The sequence below is a fragment of the Gobius niger genome, assembly GCF_951799975.1.
Source record: "Gobius niger genome assembly, chromosome: 3".
Taxonomy (NCBI): Eukaryota; Metazoa; Chordata; class Actinopteri; order Gobiiformes; family Gobiidae; genus Gobius; species Gobius niger.
Genome location: NC_136854.1, coordinates 3,859,263 through 3,876,103, shown reverse-complemented (window position 1 = coordinate 3,876,103; position 16,841 = coordinate 3,859,263). Strand labels below are relative to the sequence as shown.

Here is a 16,841-nt window from a genome sequence, read left to right as displayed (position 1 = left end):
AGGCTCCGGGACCAGAGTGTGAGTTAGATCGATAGTTCTCAGCTCATATTATAATGGTACAATATATAACCTAATATAATGTTACCAAGGAGTGGGCTCCAGAGCTGGAGTCAGCAGGAGCTGCAGAGGAACTGCTCTGGGTCAGAGGGACTCAGTCAGAGGGACTCAGTTATGGAACTCTCTTCCTCTGGAGCTAAAGTCCCAAATGGACCTGAGACTTTTCTCACAAAAGCTGTGAAGAACAAACAAAAATGTGAGACTGAACTGTGTGGCTGGACTAGGGATGGGAAGTGGTCGGATATGTCTCTCTTCTTTTTACTGTTGTATTCTTTTATGCTTTTTATTGTTTTTCATCTTTCTGTTCTTTAATAAACCCTCTCAAAAGCCTCACCAGGGACGGAGGCAAATAAATAAAAATAAAATACATCTGGACTTTAACCATAGAGTCTTAATAACATAACTAAATGTTACTTAATTCTTGTCAAAAGTCAGTTACTTTTCTCTTTGCGTCCGTATTTTAGCCCATGCCTCCCTCTCTCCTCCCTCTTTCTCTATTCTCTCCTCCCCCTCTCTCTCTCTCCCTCCTCCCTCTCTATTCTCTCCCTCTCTCCCTCTCCTGTGTCCTACCCCCTGTGTGACTTTAAGGATGTTTAATACGTAAACTCTAAACCAGGGGAAGGCAACGTCAGGCCCAGGGGCCAAATCTGGCCCTCCAGCACAAAACCTCTGGCCCCAAGATGAATTTGAGAAACATTATTATGGCAAAAAGAGCTCAAACACCTGTTACAGTGATCGAAAAATGCGAGAAACAGTGTCATTAAAACAAATTCCTGGCAGAACATCTCGTATATGACATAAAACAGTGATTCTCAGCATGTCCACGGCTCGTACAATAAAAACTCTCTCGAGACTCCGCCCCCTCCCCCCCTTTGTGAGAGTCTCCATGGAATGTCATGTGATGGTGCGCCCTCTAGGGACACTATGTAGAAAACGCCCCATATTTTTTTTCTCATTTCTTTGGCCATTTATTTTTATTTTGACCAATTTTTATTCATTTCTTCCCCCTATTTTTTTCCACATTTTTCCCTTTATTTTCCCCCATTATTCCACACCGGTTCCTCCCCCTCCTCCTCCCCCGCTGCCCTCTCAACTTGTGTCTCAGTCACACATAAAGTCAGAAAAACTGTGAGACTAACCAACCAGAGCCGGTTTAACCTCTGAACCCCCGCCTGAACCGAGGGCATTTTCTCCAGCTTTACCCAAATCTAAGAGGTCACAGAGGCCAGAGAAACGGCTCATTTGAAAGACCTATGAAACTGAAAACAGATCTAAACTTTTTCCTTGTTGTGTTTTTGTGAAGCCGAACTGGAGAAAATGCAGTAGGGCTGGGGAAAAAAATCGATTTGATTTAAAAATCGAGTTGGTAGGTCAAATCGATTCATATAAAACAATATATTTATATATATTTCTTTATATACTGCTTTTTTGTTGTTGTTGTTTAGAGCAGGCCCAGCAGAACTATTTCATTGGCCACCAGAAAGTTTTTTTGGCTGGATTTTTGTCTTTTTTCTGCTGGATTTTTGTAATTTTTTTGTCTTTTTTTTTTAATCAAATTTTTGTCATTTTTTTGCCACATTTTTCTCCATTTTTTGTCAATGTTTTTTCTAGTAACTAACTGCATAGAGATATAAAAGTCGACCCCATGAAAGGTTAAAGGTCAGTTGTGTCTAAACGTGGTTCTGTACTTGAGGAAGTTCATGCTCCTCCCTGACCCAGGTCTAAACGTGGTTCTGTACCTTTTTTATGTTTTTTTAATTCTTTTGTCACATTTTTGTTGAATTTTTGTCACATTTTTGTCACTTTTTTGTCACATTTTTGGTCAAATTTTTGTTGAATTTTTGTCACATTTTTGTCACTTTTTTGTCACATTTTTGTCACTTTTTTGTCAAATTTTTGTTGAATTTTTGTCACTTTTTTTGTTGATTTTTTGTCACTTTTTTGTCACTTTTTTGTCACATTTTTGTCAATTTTTTGTTGAATTTTTGTCACATTTTTGTTGAATTTTTGTCACTTTTTTGTTGAATTTTTGTCACTTTTTTGTCACATTTTTGTCACTTTTTTGTCACTTTTTTGTCAAATTTTTGTCATTTTTTGTTGAGTTTTTGTTGAATTTTTGTCACATTTTTGTTGAATTTTCGTCTTTTTTTGTTGAATTTTTGTCACATTTTGATTGATTTTTTTTTATCACTTTTTTGTCACATTTTTTTTGAGTTTTTGTTGAATTTTTGTCATTTTTTTGTTGAGCTGTTGGTGATGTCGCTTCCCCTTCCCCTGGGTAAGGACGGTCCAATTGGGAAAATGCTGCTGAAGCTCTAGTAACTAACTGCATAGAGATATAACAGTCGACCCATGAAAGGTTAAAGGTCAGTTGTGTCTAAACGTGGTTCTGTACCTGAGGAAGTTCATGCTGCTCTGACCCAGGTCTAAACGTGGTTCTGTACCTGAGGAAGTTCATGCTCTCTGACCCAGGTCTAAACGTGGTTCTGTACCTGAGGAAGTTCATGCTGCTCCGTGACACAGGTCTAAACGTGGTTCTGTACCTGAGGAAGTTCATGCTCCCTGACCCAGGTCTAAACGTGGTTCTGTACCGGAGGAAGTTCACGCTGCTCTGACCCAGGTCTAAACGTGGTTCTGTACCTGAGGAAGTTCATGCTCTCTGACCCAGGTCTAAACGTGGTTCTGTACCTGAGGAAGTTCATGCTGCCCTGACCCAGGTCTAAACGTGGTTCTGTACCTGAGGAAGTTCATGCTCCCTGACCCAGGTCTAAACGTGGTTCTGTACCTGAGGAAGTTCATGCTGCTCCCTGACCCAGGTCTAAACGTGGTTCTGTACCTGAGGAAGTTCATGCTCCCTGACCCAGGTCTAAACGTGGTTCTGTACCTGAGGAAGTTCATGCTCCCTGACCCAGGTCTAAACGTGGTTCTGTACCGGAGGAAGTTCACGCTGCTCTGACCCAGGTCTAAACGTGGTTCTGTACCTGAGGAAGTTCATGCTCTCTGACCCAGGTCTAAACGTGGTTCTGTACCTGAGGAAGTTCATGCTGCCCTGACCCAGGTCTAAACGTGGTTCTGTACCTGAGGAAGTTCATGCTCCCTGACCCAGGTCTAAACGTGGTTCTGTACCTGAGGAAGTTCATGCTGCACTCTGTGGCCACGGCTTTCGCGAGCAGGGTCTTCCCGGTGCCTGGAGGTCCGTACAGCAGCAGGCCTGTGCGCTCCAGCCCCAGAGTCAGCAGCTCAGGGCGAGTCAGGGGCAGAGACACCGTGTCCAGGATCTGCCTCTTCACCTGCTGCAGCCCGCCCACATCCTGCCACCGCACGGACGGGATCTACCACAGGAGATAGTTCTGTTTTTATAAAGACCTAAGAGCTCTAGATCTAGTTTCTGTTTCCTTCTGACCTTTGGTGCGGCCACGGTCTGAGCCTGAGCGTCCTGCAGAGTCTTCAGAGCCGCCATGAAGTCCTGCTTCTGCAGACTGACCCCACTGAGCAGCAGCTCCTCCTCACTGCGGCCCACACTGAGGACGAAAAAGAGGAGGCTTTAGGAACTACAGAGGAACCTCCAAACAGCTCCTCCTCACTGCGGCCCACACTGAGGACGAAAAAGAGGAGGCTTTAGGAACTACAGAGGAACCTCCAAACAGCTCCTCCTCACTGCGGCCCACACTGAGGACGAACAACTCAATTCAACTCATTTTTGTAAATTTATTGTCTTTTTTTTGGTCTTTTTTTGTCACATTTTTGTCATTTCTTTTTGTCATTTCTTTTTGTCATTTTTTGTCATTTTTTTGTCCTTTTTTTTTTATCCAAATAGGCCCAATTTTAGACTTTTTAAGGCCTTAAATTTGGATTCTTGAATTTTAGACTTTTAAAGACTTTTTAAGGCCCCGCGCACACCCTGCAAGGTGAACCGATTATTTTTCAGTTTATTTCAAAGCTATACAAGCTCGTAAATCCCTCTGAGCTAATCTTTGTAATAACCAGCCTCTCACCAGATGTGCAGGAGTCTGCGTCTCGCCGCTCGCGTGGCCTCGGCCGCCAGAGCGCTCAGGTCTCCCAGCACCAGCCCCTGAGGACACACAGGTGAGTCAGATGCCCTCCCGTCCTCACGCAGAGTCTGCAGTGTGTCTTACAGCCGTGAGTTTGGAGAGTCTCTCCAGGTCCACGTCGGGTCCCAGCTCCAGGCCGCGGGTCAGTCCTCTCAGCATGTCCCTCCTCTCAGGCTCCTCAGGGCCCGACAGCGACACCTGGTGGAGGAAGAGCGGCACCACGGAGGAGGAGAGGTCTGAGGCTCGAGGGGCCGTGGCCACGACCACCACGCTGGAAACATATTAGAGAGATGCAACCTGTTAACCCCCACACTGCTAACAACACAAACAGATTACAGCGATTTAACCACTTAACCCCCCACACTGCTCACAACACAAACATATCAGAGCGATTTAACCACTTAACCCCCCACACTGCTCACAACACACAAACATATTACAGCGATTTTGTTGTTTTTTGTCAAAAATTATTTATTTTTTTTGTCATTTTTGTAAATTTTTTGTCATTTTTGTAAAAAATCTTGTCATTTTTTTTGGTCAATTTTTTGTGTCAATTTTTGTCACATTTTTTTGTCATTTGTTTTTTTTGTCATTTTTGTAAATTTTTTTGTCATTTTTTTGTCATTTTTTTGTCATTTTTTGTACTTTTAGTCACATAGTTTGTAATTTTTTGTCCTTTTTTTGTCCATTTTTTGCCAATTTGTGTCACATTTTTTTTGTCATTTTTGTAATTTTTTTTGTAATTTTTTGTAATTTTTTGGTCATTTTTGTAAAAAAAATTGTACTTTTTGTCATTTTTTGTCATTTTTGTCACATAGTTTGTAATTTTTTGTCATTTTTGTCAATTTTTTGCCAATTTTTGTCACATTTTTTTGGTCATTTTTGTAATTTTTTTTGTAATTTTTTGTAATTTTTTTGTCATTTTTGTAAAAAAAATTGTACTTTTTGTCATTTTTTGTCATTTTTGTCACATAGTTTGTAATTTTTTGTCATTTTTGTCAATTTTTTGCCAATTTTTGTCACATTTTTTTGGTCATTTTTGTAATTTTTTTGGTAATTTTTTGTAATTTTTTTGTAATTTTTTTGGTTATTTTATTTGTCATTTTTTGGTCATTTTTTGGCCATTTTTTGGTTATTTTGGTCAAATTTTTGTCAATTTTTGTCATTTTCTTGTCATTTTCTGTCACATTTTTGTCATTTTTTTTTTGTCACACTGCTCACAACACACAGACATATTACAGTGATGTGACGGGCGAGATAATGGGCTGATCCTGACCCGGTGTTCAGTCCGTGCAGGAGTCGTCCCAGAGCCGCCTGTAGCCTCCCCTGCTCGGCTCCGCCCCCTCTCAGCAGGAGGTGCAGGTTCCTCAGCACCAGGACACACGGACGCACCTGCTCCGCCCGCTCCAACATGGCCGCCATCTTCACCTCCGAGGCGGCGAAGGAGTCGGCGCACAGAGACACGCAGTCCGCCTGGAACACGAGAGGAGCAGCAGAGGAGCATCAGTGAGGCTTCTGGTCTGAGGGCCCTGTCAGATGATTCAGTACCTTCAGCAGATGGAGGTGGAGTCGATTCGCCGCCGCTCGAATCACCGTCATTTTCCCGATTCCTGCGGCGCCGAGCAGCAGCAGCGAGCACAGGCCCAGGCGACTGAGAGGCAGATTAAAGAGTTATTAAACCCCTTAACTCCCACCTGAACCCAGCACATTTACCCCAGTCCAAAAGCTTCTGGAAAATAGCAACAAAACAGAGACGAAAACAATGATGGAAATGTGACACAAAAGGGAGAAAACATTGATTAAAAAGTGACGGAAAATTTATGAAAAAGTGGCAAAAATGTGACAAAAAATGACAAAAATGTGACAAAAAATGACAAAAAAAATTACAAAAAAATGACAAAAAATGGACAAAAAAATGACAAAAATGTGACAAAAAATGACAAAAAAATTACAAAAATGTGACAAATTTGACCAAAAAAATGACAAAAAATGACAAAAAATGACAAAAATTTGACAAAAATTTGACAAAAAAAAAAGACAAAAAAATTACAAAAATGTGACAAAAATTTGACCAAAAAAATGACAAAAATGTGACAAAAAATGACAAAAATGTGACAAAAAATGACCAAAAAATGACAAAAAAATTACAAAAATGTGACAAAAATTTGACAAAAATAAATGACAAAATGTGACACAAATTTGACCCAAAAAAGACAAAAAAAGGACAAAAATTTGACAAAAAATGACAAAAAAATTACAAAAAATTGACAAAAAATTGACGAAAAAAATTGACGAAAAAAATGACAAAAATGTGACAAAAAATGATAAAAATGTGAAAAAAATTTGACCAAAAAAAGACAAAAAAATGAGAAAAAATGACAAAAATGTGACAAAAAATTGACCAAAAAAATTGACAAAATGTGATAAAAATTTGACCAAAAAAATTGACAAAAAATGACAAAAATGTGACACAAATTTGACCCCAAAAAAAGACAAAAAAATGACAAAAATGTGACAAAAAATGACAAAAAATTGACAAAAAATTGACAAAAAATTTTTACAAAAAATGACAAAATGTGATACAAAATTGACGAAAAAAATGACAAAAATGTGACAAAAAATGACAAAAAATTATTACAAAATGTAATAACAAATGATAAAAAATTGAAATGGAAAACAAATGTGATGACGTGAGGAAAAAGATCCTCTCGGTTCAGGCGGGGGTTAAGAGGTTAAATCACACGGAGCTGTTTGTGACTCTGACCTGTGAGTGCGATGAGGCCGGATGAGCTCGCACAGTCGCTCCACGGCGCCGCTCAGGCCCGGCGGGTTCAGGCTCCAGAGAGAGGCCCCGCCCACACACACGAACGGGGCGGGGCTGTTCGTGGACACGCCCTGAAACACAAACACACAAACTGACAGTCACAAGATGGTCGTTCTCTAAACACCACAGACACTGAGGTTTTAGTAAAGACTGTCCCGTGTGGTGACGCTGCAGGTGAACAGGGAACAAACATTAATTTAATGATATAAAGCTGTAGATAAAAATAACAGACAAAAATGTATTGATGATAAAAACTTGAATTGCGCTTTACAAGCCTGTATTACCAAGTTTCTCAAAGCGCCACACTGTCATTATTCAGTCACTTCGCTACAGTAGGAAACCAGCATGTGCCATCGGCCCCTCCCACTGCTCCACCATGACGGAGCCTGTGTACGTTACCTCTGGTTTCCTCTGCCACTAAAACATGTACAATAGGCACAGGATGAGTGGGAGTTGATGCATGGAATTGAGCCTAATGCTACAATCTGGCGTGGGAACATGCATGAGTCCCCTGTGTGTTCATTAACATTAACATAAAAGCATCGTCAGCGAACCCTGCTGAGTGTAACCTTTTAACTCCCACCTGAACCGAGCACATTTTCTCCAGCTTTACCCCAATCCAAAAGCTTCTGGAAGAAAGGTGTGAAAATAGCAACAAAACTGAGACGAAAACGAGGATGAAAATGTGAAAAAAGTGAGAAAACATTGACGAAAAAGTGAGAAAAAATGTACAAAAAATGTACAAAAAAAGTACAAAAAAACGACAAAAATGGACAAAAAATTGAGAAAAAAGAGAGAAAAATTTGACGAAAAATTGAGAAAAAATGGACGAAAAAGTGAGAAAAAAATTACAAAAAATGGACAAAATTTGACAAAAAAATGCGAATAATTTGACGAAAAAGTGACAAAAAAATGGACTAAAAAAAAAAAAAAAAAATGACGAAAAAGTGACAAAAAAGTCACGAAAATTTGACAAAAATGAGATGAGATCAATTTAGTTTTGTGGGTCTTAGCTTTCAAATGAGGTGTTACACTGGCCTACAGGATTAGGGTAAAGCCAAACTGGAGAAAATGCTCTCGGTTCAGGCGGGAGTTAAGAGGTTAAAGAGGGGGTATTCTGCTGTTTTCACTCACATAGCACCAGTCTATATCTCACTACAATGATGAGAAAACCTTCTGTTGGTCTGTAAATGCAGTAAATTAGAATAACTGCCTTGTATAAAATGTCTCTCTCAAAATGGCTGTAGTGAATGTCTTGAAATAGGCCTCTGTCTCTTTAAGAACCTCTGAGCCTTTCCGACACGCCCCCTCCACACGCTGTCTGTGGCATCAGTGGGGAGGGGGTTCTGCTGAGGAGCAGTGGTTGGTTACTCGGCTGGTGACGAAAGCTCGGAGGCGTCTCCAGGAGGTGGGGGCGTTCCTAGGAGGACTCAGGCAAACCTATCCCTAAAATGGCCGCCATCAGAGTTTTTACAGATTACTCAGAAATACGTGAATGTGCCAAGGCAACACTTCAGGCATGTTTTTAATGAGGGAGTGACAGAATAACATGATGTAAAGCTTGAAAAAGTCGATTTTGCATAATACCCCCCCTTTAAATTTAGCCGTCACAAAGGAAATGACCATATTTGGATTACACGGTGAATACACAGAGTCTGTACCATGAACAGAGAGGTGTGCTCTCGATCGGCCAGACGTCCTCCAGTCGCCTCCTCTTTGGACGAGACGCTCTGCACTTTGAACCACAGGGCTGGACTCCTGCAGACACAGACTCATGTTAAAGACTAAAGCACTTTGAGCTCCTGCAGACACAGACTCATGTTAAAGACTAAAGCACTTTGAGCTCCTGCAGACACAGACTCATGTTAAAGACTAAAGCACTTTGAGCTCCTGCAGACACAGACTCATGTTAAAGACTAAAGCACTTTGAGCTGCAGACACAGACTCATGTTAAAGACTAAAGCACTTTGAGCTCCTGCAGACACAGACTCATGTTAAAGACTAAAGCACTTTGAGCTCCTGCAGACACAGACTCATGTTAAAGACTAAAGCACTTTGAGCTCCTGCAGACACAGACTCATGTTAAAGACTAAAGCACTTTGAGCTGCAGACACAGACTCATGTTAAAGACTAAAGCACTTTGAGCTCCTGCAGACACAGACTCATGTTAAAGACTAAAGCACTTTGAGCTCCTGCAGACACAGACTCATGTTAAAGACTAAAGCACTTTGAGCTCCTGCAGACACAGACTCATGTTAAAGACTAAAGCACTTTGAGCTGCAGACACAGACTCATGTTAAAGACTAAAGCACTTTGAGCTCCTGCAGACACAGACTCATGTTAAAGACTAAAGCACTTTGAGCTCCTGCAGACACAGACTCATGTTAAAGACTAAAGCACTTTGAGCTCCTGCAGACACAGACTCATGTTAAAGACTAAAGCACTTTGAGCTCCTGCAGACACAGACTCATGTTAAAGACTAAAGCACTTTGAGCTGCAGACACAGACTCATGTTAAAGACTAAAGCACTTTGAGCTCCTGCAGACACAGACTCATGTTAAAGACTAAAGCACTTTGAGCTCCTGCAGACACAGACTCATGTTAAAGACTAAAGCACTTTGAGCTCCTGCAGACACAGACTCATGTTAAAGACTAAAGCACTTTGAGCTCCTGCAGACACAGACTCATGTTAAAGACTAAAGCACTTTGAGCTCCTGCAGACACAGACTCATGTTAAAGACTAAAGCACTTTGAGCTCCTGCAGACACAGACTCATGTTAAAGACTAAAGCACTTTGAGCTCCTGCAGACACAGACTCATGTTAAAGACTAAAGCACTTTGAGCTCCTGCAGACACAGACTCATGTTAAAGACTAAAGCACTTTGAGCTCCTGCAGACACAGACTCATGTTAAAGACTAAAGCACTTTGAGCTCCTGCAGACACAGACTCATGTTAAAGACTAAAGCACTTTGAGCTCCTGCAGACACAGACTCATGTTAAAGACTAAAGCACTTTGAGCGAGTGTAAAGAGAGAGATTATAGAAACAGTCACCGGTGGATCCAGGCGGAGCTCGGCGTCAGGTCTGGGTGGTTCAGGACCGGGACCGACAGCAGGTCTCCCTCACACACCAGCCTGAGGAGAAACAGGGGCTCATTTATAAAGCAGGAGGCCAAAACCTTCCTCTGCCTGATGTTAAACTCTTAACTCCCCCCTGAACCGAGTGGATCTTTTTCCTCTCCTCATCAGATTTTTTTCCATCATTTTTTTGTTGGGTATTCAACTCGGTTTTGTAACTTTTTTGACACATTTGTGTTATTTTTTCGTCCATTTTTTATCACATTTTTTATCACATTTTTGTCATTTTTTGGTTATTTTTTTGTCCTTTTTTTGTCCTTTTTTGTCACATTAGTTTCATTTTTTCGTCAATTTTTTATCACATTGTCACGTTTTTTGTCATTTTTTGGTAATTTTTATGTCAATTTTTTTTACTTTTTTTCGTCAATTTTTTTTATCAAATTTTTGTTGTTTTTTGCTACATTTTGGTTATTTTTTTCGTTTTTTTTGTCACATTTGTTATTTTTTTGTCATTTTTTGTCACATTGTTATTTTTTTGTCATTTTTTGTCACATTGTTATTTTTCGTCAATTTTTTTGTAATTTTTTTGTCAATTTTTTGTCAATTTTTTTTTATTTTGACGTCAGTTTTTTGTCACATTTTTGTAATTTTTTGGTAATTTTCTTGTCATTTTTGCCACTTTTTCCATCCATTTTTTTGTCAATTTTTTGTCCATTTTTGTCTTTTTTTTGTCAATGTTTTCTCACTTTTTTTGTCTTTTTTTTTTGTCATTTTTTGTCACTTTTTCATAATTTTTCGTCACTTTTTTGTCACATTTCCATCATTGTTTTCGTCTCAGTTCTGTTGCTTTGTTCCAGAAGCTTTTGGATTGGGCTAAAGCCAAACTGGGGTAAACGTGCTCGGTTCAGGCGGGAGTTAAGCGGTTCAGTGCTGGGTTCTCACGAGTACCCGGTGCAGTTACCTGGGTGTAGTGAAGTACTCGCTCAGTATCCGGTCGTGGTTCAGAGTACTGCAGTCGTACAGGGGGGAGTGAACGGGCTGAAGGTGCAGCTCTGACGCGAGCGGCGGCGACACGGCGGCGGAGAGCGTCTGCGAGCGTCCGGGCGGCGACTCCGGACACCAGCGCTGCACGAGAGGGACATGAGGAGCCTGCTACACGTGGATACCGAACCTGTGGGTCCTGCAGTACCTTGATCCGCAGGGTGGTGGCGCTGACGGGAACAGGCTCTCCCTCGGTCAGGTTGAACCACAGCGTCGTGGAGATAAGCCCCGCCTCCTCAAGACCGTCCGCTTCCTGTTCGTCCGCGGTCACCACGGAGACGAGGCGCTCCCTGGCCCCGCCCCCCGTCGTCAGGCGAACCCACTGGCCGTTAAAGAGGCCGAGGCGGAGGAGCAGGAGGCGGGGCAGGAGCAGAGAGGAGGAGTCAGAGAGAGGAGACACCTGCACCTCCACACGACACTCCAACGCCTGAGGGAGAGAGGGGAGGAGTCAGAGAGAGGAGGAGTCAGAGGGAGGAGGAGTCAGAGAGAGGGGAGGAGTCAGAGAGAGAGGGGAGGAGTCAGAGAGAGAGGGGAGGAGTCAGAGAGAGGAGACACCTGCACCTCCACACGACACTCCAACGCCTGAGGGAGAGAGGGGAGGAGTCAGAGAGAGGAGGAGTCAGAGGGAGGAGGAGTCAGAGAGAGGGGAGGAGTCAGAGAGAGAGGGGAGGAGTCAGAGAGAGAGGGGAGGAGTCAGAGAGAGGGGAGGAGTCAGAGAGAGGGGAGGAGTCAGAGAGAGGGGAGGAGTCAGAGAGAGGAGACACCTGCACCTCCACACGACACTCCAACGCCTGAGGGAGAGAGGGGAGGAGTCAGAGAGAGGAGGAGTCAGAGGGAGGAGGAGTCAGAGAGAGGGGAGGAGTCAGAGAGAGAGGGGAGGAGTCAGAGAGAGAGGGGAGGAGTCAGAGAGAGGGGAGGAGTCAGAGAGAGGGGAGGAGTCAGAGAGAGGGGAGGAGTCAGAGAGAGGAGACACCTGCACCTCCACACGACACTCCAACGCCTGAGGGAGAGAGGGGAGGAGTCAGAGAGAGGGGAGGAGTCAGAGAGAGAGGGGAGGAGTCAGAGAGAGGAGACACCTGCACCTCCACACGACACTCCAACGCCTGAGGGAGAGAGGGGAGGAGTCAGAGAGAGGGGAGGAGTCAGAGAGAGGGGAGGAGTCAGAGAGAGGAGGAGGAGGAGTCAGAGAGAGGGGAGGAGTCAGAGAGAGGAGGAGTCAGAGAGAGAGGAGGAGTCAGAGAGAGGGGAGGAGTCAGAGAGAGGAGGAGTCAGAGAGAGAGGGGAGGAGTCAGAGAGAGGAGGAGTCAGAGAGAGAGAGGAGGAGTCAGAGAGAGAGAGGAGGAGTCAGAGAGAGGAGGAGTCAGAGAGAGAGAGGAGGAGTCAGAGAGAGAGAGGAGGAGTCAGAGAGAGGAGGAGTCAGAGAGAGAGAGGAGGAGTCAGAGAGAGAGGGGAGGAGTCAGAGAGAGGAGGTCAGAGAGAGGAGGAGGAGGTCACCTGTAATATCCCCGTTAGCCCCGCCTCCAGCAGTCTGCGGTGCTCCAGCAGGCTCCGCCCCCTCAACCCGTCGCTCAGGACGGCGAAGTCCGAGACGCACAGCTTGATTGGCCGAGGGGGCGCGAGGGGCGGGGCCTGCAGAGGGTCTGGCCAATCGGAGCAGTCGGCGAGGATCACGGAGGTGTGCTCCGTGACACGCCCCCTGCTGACCGGACTGCAGTCCAGCACCAGGACGTCCAGGCTCTGAGGGGCCAGAGGTAAGGGCAGAGTTAAAGTCGCTCTGTGGAACATTCTGGAGACTCAGGTGAGACAGGGAGACAATGATCATGTAGAGATGTCGATTTCAAACTGTGGAGCTTTATTGAGCTTTGAACAATCGACAATTTTGGACATTTAACCTCTTAACTCCCGCCTGAACCGAGAGGAACTTTGTCCTCACGTCATCAGATTTTTCTTCCATCATTTTTTTGTTGGGTATTCAACTCATTTTTGTCATTTTTTGTCACATTTTTGTCACTTTTTCATCAATTTTGGGTATTTTTTGGTCAAATTTTTGTAAATGCTTTTGTCAATGTTTTGTCATTTTTTGTCAAATTTGTATCACATTTTAGTAATTTTTTTGGCAATTTTTAAGGCAAATTTTCAAAAAAATTTGTCCAAATGATAAAAATTTTGTCACATTTTTATCATTTTTCGTCATTTTTTTTGTAATTTATTTGCACATTTTTTGTATTTTTGTGTCAATTTTTTATCACATTTTTGTAATTTTTTTTGTCCATTTTTTGTATTTTTTTTTTTTAATTTTCGTAATTTTTTTGTCAATTTTTTGTCAATTTTTTTTGTCAATTTTTTGTCATTTTCTTGTCAGATTTTAATCATTTTTTGTCTTTTTTTTGCCACTTTTTAGTCACTTTTTTGTCAATGTTTTCGTCACTTTTTTGTCACATTTCCATCATTGTTTTTGTCTCAGTTTTGTTGCCATTTTCTCACCTTTTTTCCAGAAGCTTTTGGATTGGGGTAAAGCCAAACTGGAGAAAATGTGCTCGGTTCAGGTGGGAGTTAAGGGGTTAAAGCAGAAGTTCTCGATCTCTAAATCTCCTCCGTCCCCTTTTCACCTGCGGCGTCTCGCCTCCCGTTGCCATGACGATCACAGTAACTGACCTGGGCGGAGTCTCCGAGGAGCAGCGGGAGCCCCCTCTGGGCCAGCGTCAGGGGCCCGCTCCGCTGCAGCAGCCCGGTCACCAGGCTCCGCTCCCGGGCGCCGTCCCCGCCCCCGAGGCCCCCGAGGCCCCTGAGGCCCAGCACCACGCGATCCAGGCCCACGGGCTCCAGGGGCCGCACGGAGCCACGCCTGAGGCCCGGGAGGAGGCCGAGGAGCTGAGGACTCACCCACAGCTGCAGCAGGTCTGGGACACACAGGGGGGTGAAGATTATTATTAGATTCATCCAAGAGTCTCTGTTATCTTCCATCTTTATGCTGCTTCCTTTATGTAAATAAATAAGAAAAAAGGGACTCGATGCAAGTTCTATTTTTTGTCAAATTTTTCTCACTTTTTTGTCAAATTTTTGTCATTTTTTAGTCAAATTCTTTTCACTTTTTAATCACATTTAGACACAAATGTGATTAAAAAGTGTGATTTTTTTAAAAATTTTTCAGTAATTTTTGTCCAATTTTTGTCATTTTTTTGTCACATTTTTGTTACATTTTTCTCACTTTTTCTCACATTTTTGTCAAATTTTTGTCATTTTTTTGTCATTTTTTTGTCACATTTTTGTCAAATTTTTGTCATTTTTTTGGTCACATTTTTGTCATTTTTTGTCAATTTTTTCTCACTTTTTTTTCACATTTTTGTAATTTTTTTTTTACTCACTACTGCCCCCTCAGGATTTCAGAGGCAGTAACAGGTCTGAGCTCATTCTACACATCAGGACATGGAGGAACATGTAGGAAAATACTTGGCTTTAACATTTTTAAACTCCGTACAGTCCCTTTAAAACAATAAAAGGACTGGGCACTGCTACATTTTGTTCGATACCAGTATTTTAACGCTTCTTGGTTTTCGATACTGATACTAAAATATTGAAACAAACAGAACATTAATGTGTGGACAATCTGCAAAACTATATCAGGAAATGTGTGAAAAATGGATGATAGTAGAAATAAAAAATAAGCTAAAATATCGGAAAATTGTGTAAAAAAAATAGAAATGGGGGTTTAACCTCTTACCACCCGCCTGAACCACATGCAGTCTGTCCTCTTTGGCCATTATATAGGCCTGTGTAACACCTCATTTGAAAGCTAAGACCCACAAAACTGATCTTTTTTCTTGCGTTGTTGCTGTGTTGTTTTAGTCACATTTTTGTTGCGTTTACATCCTTGTTTTCTTCTCATTTTTTGTGGCTGTTTTGGTGCTTTTTTCCCAAGAAGCTTTTTGATTGGGGTAAAGCCAAACTGGAGAAAATGGGATCTGTTCAGGTGGGAGTTAAGAGGTTAATGACATGCTAACACCAGCTAAAGCTGTGCTAACAGCGGCTAAAAGCTCATTTTAGAACAGTGTATGATATTAAAAACGTAAGACCCAGAAGAAACACCCCAGACCAGACCAGACCCAGGAGAAACACCAACTGTATGAAAGTGATTTTCTGATACAAAAACCATCGTTACTTAAAACGAGCACAGGCCTGTTTTAGTCTTTGTTGTTTGTTGGTCGTTTTCTTTTGCAGATGAGGCAGATTTTCCTCTTTAATAAACACAATTATCTTTGTGTTTTCAGTGTGTAGTGATTTGACCCGGGGGTCGGGGTAAAGAACCGCCTCTCATTTACTCGTCTATAGTTGTTTTGTTTTTGCTTATTGGTGGTTCTGGGTCGAGACGAGACAAAATGTCAAAATCTGTATGAAAAGAAATATATATATTCAATTAAAATTGCGAATGGGAAACATTAAAATGAAAACATTAGGTGACCTCGCTCTGGAACCACAGACCAACATCTTCAAAACTAGATTTTCCTATTTTTGAAGATGCAAACAAGTAAAAAACATCCCAAAAATGCGTGGAAATAATAACGATGTGTCTGTATATTAAACTGTTTTTACGCAATATCAAAGCAGTCACCCCAGTCTCTACTTTTTAACTACCGTCTCACTGTCTGGATTTTACTGTAAAGTTTCTCCAGGGCAGAGCTACTTTTATAAAGAGTCACTTCAGTAAAATCACTTCAGAGTAAAGTTACTGTGACTAGTGTACATGTTTTAGCTTCTTTACCCTCCTCTGCTCTGACAGGACGAGACTGACACTTTACAAACTGTTTGAAGTTTATTTATTCAGTTTTTCTTCCTGTCACCTGTGCGCGCGGCTCCGCTCAGCTGCAGCTCCGTCCCGCAGCCGCGCAGCAGCACCGCCCGGGCTGACAGGCTCTCTCCCCGGGCTGACAGGCTCTCTCCCCGGGCTGGAGTGAACAGCAGCGCGGCCTGGGGCTCCGCGCCGGCTCCCTGGTCCTCCCCGAGCAGCGCCAGGAGCTGGTCCCGGGGCAGGAGCGCGTCTGTGGGGCAGAGGTGTGCGGGGAAAGGGTCCAAGGCTCGGAGCTCAGCCGGAGCCGCCATGACACTTCTCCCTCTGCGCCTCAGAGCGCGGCAAAGAGAGAGGAGGGCGCTCTGCTGACACCTGCTGGACGAGCACGGCACTACAGCGGCGACTTCCGCTGGGAAATATCACCGAAGAATGTTGTAGAAAAATGTCAGATCAGTTTAAAATTTTAAGATTATACTAAAAAAAAAACAATAATACTCTAGTCACGGAAAAAATAAGAGTTAGTTCAAAACAGCGCGAATTTTGACAACAAATATTAATTTAGTGTCAGTCCAGCTTTAGCCAAACAAGTATTTTTAGTTTCTGCCGACAAAATATCTTTTTCAAACTGAAGTTTTAGCCCCTTCTTTTTACTTTTTATTTCGTTTTTAGGAGTTGACCAAAAATATTGAGAGATTTTAGACACAGGTTAAGTCAAATTTTTATTTAGATTTTGTTTCATTAAAAAATAAAACAAACAAAAAAACAGTTGGACCAGAATTTTCATCAACAAAATGAACCCGGAAGTGCAGGTCGGACCGTAACACTTTGGGCCAAATCAGGACCATGGACAGAACCACAGCATGTTTAGTGTAGCCATAACACTGTATAACAGAGACGCCCGCCACCTGCTGGACACACACGGCACTACAGCAGAGTCATGTTTTTGTTTGTTTTAACGCCATTACAGACTAATTTTGTTTAATTTGAGATTCAGACTCGGTGGG

At 42.6% G+C, this 16,841-nt stretch overlaps 1 protein-coding gene across 1 annotated transcript in view; it reads right to left on the bottom strand.

Annotated features, from left to right (window-relative positions):
- The window catches only part of pex6 (peroxisomal biogenesis factor 6), a gene marked incomplete at its 5' end in the record, with an annotated part of 30,699 nt that extends 14,551 nt beyond the window's left edge, over window positions 1-16,148 (bottom strand). Inside the window, 14 exons of the mRNA XM_079552868.1 lie at window positions 3,184-3,389; window positions 3,461-3,578; window positions 4,053-4,129; window positions 4,194-4,380; window positions 5,386-5,582; window positions 5,658-5,760; window positions 6,874-7,004; window positions 8,595-8,691; window positions 9,987-10,067; window positions 10,972-11,135; window positions 11,200-11,478; window positions 12,546-12,788; window positions 13,707-13,951; window positions 15,890-16,148. Coding sequence (XP_079408994.1) covers window positions 3,184-3,389; window positions 3,461-3,578; window positions 4,053-4,129; window positions 4,194-4,380; window positions 5,386-5,582; window positions 5,658-5,760; window positions 6,874-7,004; window positions 8,595-8,691; window positions 9,987-10,067; window positions 10,972-11,135; window positions 11,200-11,478; window positions 12,546-12,788; window positions 13,707-13,951; window positions 15,890-16,148 — 2,387 coding nt within the window. The remainder of the gene's footprint in view (window positions 1-3,183; window positions 3,390-3,460; window positions 3,579-4,052; window positions 4,130-4,193; window positions 4,381-5,385; window positions 5,583-5,657; window positions 5,761-6,873; window positions 7,005-8,594; window positions 8,692-9,986; window positions 10,068-10,971; window positions 11,136-11,199; window positions 11,479-12,545; window positions 12,789-13,706; window positions 13,952-15,889) is intronic.
- Between the last annotated feature and the right edge of the window lie 693 nt (window positions 16,149-16,841).